Raw genomic sequence first — 10,130 nt, 5'->3', positions numbered from 1 at the left:
TTTGGTTATACAGGGACCGAATGGCTTGCAGAAGCAACCCTAGTACCCCGTACTGCCGCAGTAGCCCCCCACAAGACTCCCTGAGGGATGCGGTCGTAGGCCTTCTCCAAGTCCACAAAGCACATGTAGACTGGATGAGCAAACTCCCAGAACCCCACCAGCAGCCATGACAGGGTGAAGAGCTGATCCACTGTTCCACGCCCGGACGGAACATGCATTGTTCCTCCTGAATCTGAGGTTCGACAATCGGACGGAGCCTCCTTTCCAGCACCCTGGAGTAGACTTTCCCTGGGAGGCTGAGTAGTGTGATACCCCAATAATTGGAGCACACCCTCCGGTCCCCCTTTTTGAAAATGAGAACCACCACCCCAGTCTGCCACTCCACAGGCACTGTACCCTACCTCCACGCGACAATGAACAGCCCTGCAATGTTTCTGATAATTATAAAAAGATTATTTTCTGGTATATTTTCCGAGTTATTTGAATATTTTCTCTCTTTTTAACAAATTTTTAAGGTAATATTCATGCCACCTTTGACAATTTTCGTTAACAATTTGTAAGACATTTCATGCAAAGTTGCCTGTTACCTTTTTTCTCATGTTTTTGGAAGAAATCACACAAACTTGTTAAGTATTTCAAAGGCGCAAGATGGAAAAGGCAAAAGAATGCTAAAAATGATCCAGGTTTCAAAGGGTTAATACGGGGAAAAATGGAAGGAACCTCAGGAAGAGCAGCTGAGGAGGGATCCCTCTTTCAGGACGGACAGACGTGCAATGGATGTCGTGTGCAAAGATGTATACTGCCGTTTGCATACAAGCAGTACTGACTATGAAGGTTTTTACAACACAACTCCTGACAGCTGACATCACGTCCTCGCAGGAGTATGGATGCAGAGTATGCATGTGAGGACACACTTCAGGAAATGTATAGTGTGCATCACATGCAAACTATACATTTCCTGTGTAAAATGCATCCAACGAGGTGTTGTGCTGGAAAACCTTCACAGACTACTTCACCCCTCATCCTCGACACTGATGCAGCTGAAGAACGTCCTCTTGGTCCACGCCAGGAAGCGCCTGAAGCAGTTCTTCTTCTTCCTCTTCTTTTTCTCCTTCCTCTCAGGCTTTGTGCCGTCTAAAAATCACAAGGACATTAAATGGGTCAGTCAGTTGTCCTCTATAATGATACACTGTACATAAAGACGGACAACACGCTCCCACTTACCCCCACTATGCTCAAGTGAGGTTAAACATCCGGAATATGGGCATTGCCATCTTGTGCGAATGGTATCCGCGGAAGGGGAGTTCCCGCCAAAACACCTGTTCGACCAATCGAGGGGAGCTCCTTTGAATGTGAGCGCTCGGATTGGCTGTCACAGCTGTCAATCATGGCGGAAAAGCCCCCCTTTTGTTTAATTTAATAGCTCATTTATACCAAACTTCTTATAAAAACAAACACACTCGCTAATCTCCTGATTTCAAAGTGATATGACTCCAATGGTTGGATATGTGTCTTGGTACCTGGCAACTCATTGGACCTTGGACCACCTGAGTAAATAGGTTTTTTTTTTCTCTCAAAATAATGAGACGGCAACATTTAACAAGAGATGGCCCAAAAATGAGCAAGCAATCAGAAAGTAATAGCCAAAAAATTGATAGAAATTAAAAATATTTATAAATATAGTTTTCTGGGCCTTTTTTCTCTATTTTATAAAATAAGATAAAATAAAAATAACTAATAATTCTCTAATAATCCTCCTCGGTTTTTAAAAACAAATTTTAAGGTCATTTGCCAAGTTAGCTTTTTTTTTTTTTTTATAAATAAATCAAACCAACTTTACAGGCTAACAAAGAATTAAACAGTTTCTGAGAGGTGATTGAACACAGTACAAGAAAACTGTCCAGGCTTCAAAGGTTTCAAAGGATTAAGATGGATAGAAAAGTAAGAAAGAGCAGGCTGAGATGAATAAATATCTGTGCAGACTGAAATCTCATTTCTGCCACGTTCGGCTGTTCACTGTACCTTCCCTGCTGCCCCCAGAAAGAGCATCATTAAATAGGAAGTAAGAAAAGCTTCATTTGTCCCTCATTCTGGTGAGAGGCAGCTAACATTTTCACCACCGTAACGTAATTATGATATTAAACATTGCATGTGTGAATAAATATTTAAAATTGTTAAAATAAATATCTGCATTGTATGTGTGTGCAGTTGCACTGAATGCCTTCTGTGAGTGTATTACTGCCCGTACAAAGAGGAGCATAGGTTTGAATTCATGCAAAGTTACCTAAAATAAGGTTGAAGTTCATCATGTATTTTTTTGCTGAAATTTTTGAGTTGCAAAAAGACTTCAGCAGACTTTTAAATGAATGTCTAGAGGAAATTTCACTGCTTGTTTGTTGCCATAGGATTATAAGTGCTTCAGCTGCAGGCATTCATTGCAGTACGGTACAGTAATTATTAGGGCAGTTAAAATGATGTTACTTAACTAAATACTTGTCAAATATTTGGGGCATTCTTTTGTGTGTGTGTGTGTGTGTGTGTGTGCGCGCGCGCGCTTTGGGGTGGTTTTTGAACAGTTTTTGGGCTGTAAAGCATCAGCTGCATCTGGCAACACTGGGAGAGACGTCTTACCAATTTCAGACTCAAGTAAAGGTGAGAATTTCCTACCTGACGTAGCTGCAGTCAGTTCTGTGTCCTCCTGTTCCATGTTACGGTCCTCAGTTAAAAGGGGAGGGGGCTCCACTGGAGTACTTTCAGAAAGCTCCTCCTGTTGATCCGATGGGCTAAAAACACACACAGAAAAACTATTATTTCCTGATCTGCTTTAACGATGGTACAAACTTCTCCATTCTGTCATCTGTCTGATGTGTCCACACCCAATAATCTTACCAAGTTTGACTCCGCTCACTGTCTTCATCCAACCGCAGGCAATGTTCAGCTGGTGCAGGACGTACCAACATTATACCTGGAGGTGTTTCTGAAGTGGATTCACGATCTCCACTCGAGCTGTGGAATTAGGGCACACGCAGGTCAGCAGACAGCTCACTAACAAATCATCCATCATTTATTGTTTTAAAAAATTACTGATATGACGAGAGGAAATTGTCCTACCAGGTTACACTTTCTGACAGCAGGCTGCAGGAGGGCGTCTGTGGAGCTGTGGGAACCTCTGGTGGTAACGCTTGAGGTGCTCTAAAGGCTTTACATATGCTGCTGAATAAAGACAGGTTATTTGAAGCTACAATTCATTTAAAAATATAGAACATGCTTAAGATCATAAACTCAATTAATAGCCGCATTTACACACGTAATGCCGCCTTGCCGTTCTGTATATAACGTCCGATCGCGGAACAGAGAGACAGAGCAGTCTCGCCTAGGAGCCAGAACGGAGGTAGTAACAGTGCCAAAATTAGGTCTATGCTAATGTAAAGCTGAAAAACGTGACCATGGGTGGCACAGGTGTGATGTTTTGATGAAATGTTTCTTTTGGTGACTCACCGCAGGAGATTTAAAAAGCAGCTGTTAGCAGAGCGGCTAATTCATAGAAAAAGAACAGCAGTCGTGAATGTTTGTTCACGACTGCTGTACTTTTTCTATGAATTAGCCGCTGAGAAAACAATATGATTTAGGAGCTCCTTACTCTCCAAACAGAGGATGACATCAGTTGTCATATAACAGAGAAGCAAAATGACTTGGATGGTGTTTGGTTGGTTTCCATTAGAGATTTGCACAAAACTTAAGCAATATTTTCTAAATAAAAACACAATTGTCAGATGACTGAGTTTTCATTGCATGATATTATGCGACTTCCTTGATGATAACATTCCAAGAAGCATGGCGATGGATGTTCAAAACAATGCAGCCTTATTTCTATTGCAGCCACCACACTAGCTGTTATTATTTACAATCCAAGACCACGTAGGCGAGTTATGGAGCCATAAGGGAAAGGCGAGCCCCTTATATGTGGGAGCTGCCACATATGAGGGATTTCTGGGAGGAGGTAGTCCACGATTTCACAGAGGAATTTTGGATTCAAAACTGCTGCATGATAAGGGAGCAAGTTCCTACTGACAAGCACATAGCCATAGCATCACATTGATCCCGTGATGCAGTGTATAATCACACACTGGAGGGGAATGATGTTGCCATCATGTGGCTCTGTGCAAAAATGCAGAGGCGGCATAAAGGGGGGACTTTGTTCGAGCCCTATGGCGCCATCTCTGTGTAAAAGCGGCTACAGTTAGCTCAAAAACTATGAGAAAGTTGTCTTACAAGGTTTTATGCTTTGATTCCTTTGCCTCTTCCCACGGCAGGCCACAGGCAGTTTGTGGCTGGACAGAAATGACACCTGGCTGAGATGTTGCAGATGTTCTGTAGGTTTCATTGGCTCTAATAAACAGAAACAAATAATGTTAGTTGAAGGCACAATAAATATAAATAAGGTACAAGGTAGATTTGTCATTTCTAAACAAAGTTTAAAGGCAAAATTAAAAAGTTGTCCCTGATCCTGCTACATCTTTTGAGTTGAATGATGAGTTGATTTAAATTAGCAGCCACAATGAAAATTCCATTTGGTTGCTGCTAATGGCATCAATCAATTCTTGCAGTGCATTTTTTGAGTAGTTATTACAGCTGTTTACTTCTGGCCATTACATTTAGGCTCCAAAATGTCTTTCTTTCTTTGAAAATTATTTTAAAACAACAACAACAACATGTAAGTACCAAAAACATCTTTGTGACACAGACTAGTTTCGACAATAATCCAAAATCTGAAAAATCTTTTTGAAAATTAGGACCAGGGGCAATGCTAATTTCCACATTGGCTCCTTTTGTAAGTTAGATATCTTAAATAGAACTCATATAGATTTTTTTAACCCCAGTTTCAGATATCTACAATTGAATAATATATTCAATATAATAAATATCCAATACACTTATTAGTAAAGTAAGTAAGTAAGTAAGTAAAATTCTGACAGAACAAAACCACACCACAGTTATCTTGAATTTGACTAGTTAGAATTGATTCGGAGATATAAAAAACATATTCAAGTATTGGTGTGTTTTTACATAAATTCTCCATGCAACTTTATGGTTCATTCAGACCAGTCATTTTATTTTATTTTCGTTGGTATGTCGAATTTGAATTGAAATGTAATTAGACATATTCCGCATGAATAAGCCGTGATCATGTTGACCCTGTCGATCTGATGATAAATCAGTTTGCCTGTACTGTCTGATAATCTGTATACTGAGCAGTAAAATAAGACTTCCACTTCTGCCTAATTAGAAAAACAGATACTTACTTAGTGCTTTGGTTGAGGGTGCCCCTTGTGATGAAGGGATGGGCGAGGACTTGACCAGGGGTAATCCTTTCATTGGGATCCAGCCGAAGCATTGCCTTCAGCAGGTCAATGCACTCCTTCCTTTCATCAGCCTCCACCATATTCAGGTTGACCAGGGGCCACTAATGTGGAAAACAAAGGGCAAATCGAGCTGAAGAAAACTTTCTGATTCATAAAAAGTGAATGTATTATCATCTATCTTCAGCAGCTACAGTGCAATTTTTGTAAATTCTTACAGTTTCTAGGTCATCCAGGCTGCTGAAGTGGTAAGCCCTGTAGTCGCCGGCAGGTTTTAAATTTCCCCAGAACTCCCGAGGTGTCTAAAGGAAGGTGAAAAGCATGTCACATACCTCTGAAGCCCATTATTTCATTAATTTGTTTGAAATGTTGGAAAGTGTAATCTTAACTAGAGAAAAGGATGTTATAGTCTTGTCGTACCTTTAGTCTCCACCCCCCAGAAGATCTTTTCACAAAGTATTTCTCTGAGTACAACCCAGCACTCAGAAGATGGTCTGGAGGTACTCCCAGGAGGTCCACTATGCATCGCATCTGGAGACAAAACACAGCACAAATTTAAGGTATGTAATACGATGCCACAAATCTATTAATGGCTGTAAACTGTCCCACAGTAAAAATAATATTGATAATTAACTCTATATGTTGTATAACAAGTACAAGTGCTTCGTGCAATACAAGATTACCTAAAAGTTAATGATTGGTTAGATCTTATGTCCACACCTATTTGTGCAGTAAGTGTATCAATTTTATGGTGTTTTGAAAAAGTGCAGAGCTTCAGCTGGGTATCAGACCTCAAAAAAGTTGTGTTATGAAAAAATGTGCAAACCAGCATATCAAAAGCTGTCACACACAAAAAATTGACACGTCTGAACTGATTCATGGCTTAAAATCATAGAAAACCCCACCAACAACACAAGAATATCCTATACAATTTTGCCAGTTTTAAACTAAAACTGTGTTTGGCTCAAAGAAAACGCCAAAGGGGACCTTTACAATCTGTAGCAGTGATACTCAAATTAAGGCACATGGGCCAGATGTGGCCCCTGGTAATATCCTTAAATCCCAGAAATTTCCTAAAATACTAAAACCATTCTAAAATTTTACAAATGTCCTACACTCTTAGAAACGTCCTAAAATCCTGGAAATGTAGTAAAATCCTAGCATCTTGATATCCTGGAAATGTCTAAAAATTTAAGAAATGTCCTCAAACCCTAGAAACATCCTAAAATGCTAGATATGCCCTAAAATCGTAGAAACATCCCAAAGTCCTATAAACATCCTGAAATCCTGGAAACATCCTGAAATCCTAGAAATTTCTTAAAATCCTAACATCTTTAAATCCTGCAAAAATCCCAAAATCCAAGAAAAGTCATAAAATCCAAAAAATGTCCTTAAATACTAGAAATAAACCTTGAAACATTCTAAAATCCTAGAAATGGCCTAAAATCCTAGAAATTTGCTAAAATCCTAGAAATCCTAAAATCAAATAAATGTCCTAAAATCCTAGATACATGCAATAATCGTGATATTGTCTTTATATCCTGGAAATGGCCTAAAATACTAGAAATATGTATGGGGCTGCTGCGACTGGCCCCTGGCTTTCTGTCGTTTGTGGCCCCTAAGCAAAGCAAGTTGAGCATCCCTGATCTAGAGCAAAACGTTATTTAGGTGACAAAGTGTAGAGCATAGAAGTACTCAAGGAGAGGGAAAAAGGAAGTAGTCAATGACTTACTGTGTCATAGTCGCTGAGTCCCGGGAAGAGAGAATCGCCAAGCAGAATATATCCCATCACAACACCTACAGACCACATGTCGATGGCCTCTGAAAATGGAAGTCCCAAAAGAATTTCTGGAGCCCTGAATATGAAACAAACATAGGCACAGATGAGCAACACTATCATACTTGAGCAAATGCATGGACTACATATAAAGATTGACAACATGACAGCTCCCCAAAAGTGCAACTTCAATCTCGATCACCCCCTGGTGACTGACTGCAGTATAGGTCCTAAGGCCAGCCCCTCCATGTTACTGAATGGACATAGTCCAAACTAAAAACTCGAAGTACATGCTCAATACATTTTTTTGAGAGACTGTTTCTGTCACTGAAGGTAGTTCTCATCACCCTGATGTTTTGGTGGTAACTCCCCCATCGCGGATATCATCCTAGCAAGGTGGCAATGCCCGTATCTCAGATATTTTAATCAAACTTAACTTTAACCCAAACTTCAGCATAGTGGGAATAAGTGGAGGCAAATTGTCCATCTTTATATACAGTCAATGAGCAGATGGCATTAATCTCCTAGAAACTAATAAAATCCTTATTCATGTCTCTGTGTAGCTTACCTGTAGTGTGTTGTCTGGTGGTTTTCGCCTTGTTTTGCCCACCTGGTTGGAAAAGCCAATCCAAAGTCAATTAACTTCACCTCGAGGGGCTTTGCTTTACGATCCACCAGCATGATGTTGTCTAACTTTATATCTGCATGAATGACTTGGTTGGTTTTTAGGCCGTTTAAAGCTGTGGCCAGCTGCAAATCCAAAGATCAGAGGTGTCAGAGAATAGAGCAACATTTTTGTTTTTTAATGTTGTGTCTGTTTTCTTTTGTTACTGTATCCATACCTGCTGGACTACACTCCTGACATCTTGTAAATTCAGGGGGGTGAAGTCCCTTTGCAAAACGAAGTAATTATATAGAGTCGTATCCAGTATCTCAAAGACCAGAGCAGTTTTGTTGTTCTTCAGTGTGATCGACTCAATGAACGTGATAATGTTGCACTTGTCCATTTCCTTCCATTTGAAGAACTTCAGCAGAGTCAACTGGAGAAAACAAAATTCATGACAAGGTTGATGTTTGGTTGTTCACAGTAAAGTCATGGAAATAATGAATGATATTTAGATAAAAGCAATATAACCATGTTAATGAATAAAGGGACCTACTTCAGCATCAAATCTGCAGTCAAACTGTGGGATCTTTACGGCAACAATCTCTTTGGTGTCTCTTTTGAGACATTTGACCACTTCTCCAAAGCCTCCAGATCCCAAAGAAGTAAGCATTTTATAGTTGCTGGGAAGCAGATCAGCAGCACCGAGCCAGTCGGTGCTGACAAATGGACAAGATGATGAATTCGTACTCCAGGCCATCATGAACTGGTTTTCCTAAAGACAGGGAGACAAGAACAGGTCATTATCTCAAGTCAGCATATTTTCATAGTATGGGTTGTGTGATGTTCTACGAAAATGGATGCACAACAGTTTATATAATATTACACAAATTAGCGCCCCATAAATAACATTGCGTCCTTAATATACAGTTACATAACTCACAGTTATGGAGGTGAGGTTTCCATTGTAAAAAAACACAATGGTTAGGTTTAGGAAATGAAACATAGTTGGGTATCTTTAGGTTTAGGCATGTAAAGTTACTGTGGTTAAGTGTAGGAAAGAAACATGCCGAGGACCTACTTTAAAATGACTCAAAATTAACTCAAGGTACACAAAGTTCCCAACATATGCGTCTCCAAGGAAAAATCCAGGAAAGCCCAGATTTTTGTGACCCATCCAACCACCCCAACCTACATCATACAAGACTGCTCGGCATTGCTTCTTTGTTCACTCCTGTCAGTGCATTGGTCACGTGACCGCAGCCTTTCAAATACGTAAAATACGTATAATTTGGGTACATTACTTTTGATAGGAAAATGTACAAACAATTTGTGAGAACAACCTGCTCAGGTTAAACAGCTAATTTTTAAGCTGTGTGTCTAAAGTGTGATATAAACTTGATACTAAACTGAAACTAGCTGCTCGTGTTCAATATCAAGTTCACAAATGTAAGCTAAAGCTAACGTAACGTTACGTTAGCTAACGTAGCTCACATCTGTAGCTATGTTAGCTGAGGTATCTGTAGCTGCATTTATTTCACAAATGTAAGCTATTTTAGCTGAGCTAATGCTAATGTTATCTAAGCTAACGTAACTAACATCTGTAGCTACAAGCTATTTAAATAAGCTGCATTTGGATGATTGTTGTCATACTGGAATCTCTGACTTTGATTCAGTACTGTGAAAAAGATACTGTTTTTGATACCACAGGGAAAAATTTGACATTTAAGACTGACATGTTATCCTTTTATTATGAATTTTTATGAAAATGATAAATATAACAAGGCCATAACAAGAGCAAGAGAGTGCAGCTGGTACGGTTGTTTCAATACTACAGAAAAGTTCAGAATATATCGATAAATCTGCGTTTTTGATCAACAAACTTGGATTTCTAGCATCTTCCTGTTGCACACTGTGTCATTTAACTTGTTCAAAAGTTATTTACCTGTTGTAAATTTGTCGATTCAGTCAGTTGACTTGCTTTCTTATGTCGAGGGGATGATTTTAGCTTCGTGAAATTCAACGCTTCTTCTCTGTCCGCTTGTATATCGTAGAATGACAAACTGAAACACCGCCTACCCTTATGTGTCACATGAGTTCTAGAACACCATGATGTAAGCGTGTTCTAAAATTGCTGTGTTCCATCAAACATGGCTCCAAACATGCATAATGGATATCCAGAACCTTTGCAACTGATATGGACACACTGCATCAGCTTTGATAATTTTAAGTGACAAAATTATTAAATATGTCTGAACAGGGTGGCACACAAAAGCAAAAGTCATGATTTAAGGCTCCTGGCAGCTAAAAAAACATGCTTCTTTCACTTAAGAAATATGTCCCATTATGCTTTTTTTTTTGCTGTTGTCCCATTTTACCTGAACATATT

The 10,130-nt window shown here is 39.5% G+C and overlaps 1 protein-coding gene across 1 annotated transcript; it reads right to left on the bottom strand.

Moving 5' to 3' along the window:
* Positions 1 to 452: 452 nt before the first annotated feature.
* On the bottom strand, positions 453 to 8,958 carry LOC121962388 (homeodomain-interacting protein kinase 2-like). Its single transcript, XM_042512649.1, has 13 exons — positions 8,944 to 8,958; positions 8,298 to 8,516; positions 7,980 to 8,177; positions 7,706 to 7,887; positions 7,093 to 7,216; positions 5,781 to 5,891; positions 5,579 to 5,662; positions 5,304 to 5,464; positions 4,273 to 4,389; positions 3,112 to 3,213; positions 2,890 to 3,006; positions 2,668 to 2,783; positions 453 to 1,134 (listed from the first exon to the last, which is right to left on the bottom strand). The coding sequence occupies exons 1-13, from the start codon at positions 8,956 to 8,958 to the stop codon at positions 1,013 to 1,015; spliced, it is 1,668 nt and encodes a 555-aa protein (XP_042368583.1). The 3' UTR covers positions 453 to 1,012.
* Positions 8,959 to 10,130: the final 1,172 nt, after the last annotated feature.

Source organism: Plectropomus leopardus, chromosome 23 (assembly GCF_008729295.1).
Source record: "Plectropomus leopardus isolate mb chromosome 23, YSFRI_Pleo_2.0, whole genome shotgun sequence".
NCBI classification, from domain to species: Eukaryota; Metazoa; Chordata; class Actinopteri; order Perciformes; family Serranidae; genus Plectropomus; species Plectropomus leopardus.
The sequence above is the reverse complement of the archived record's forward strand: the minus strand, read 5'-3'. Positions and strand labels throughout refer to the sequence as shown.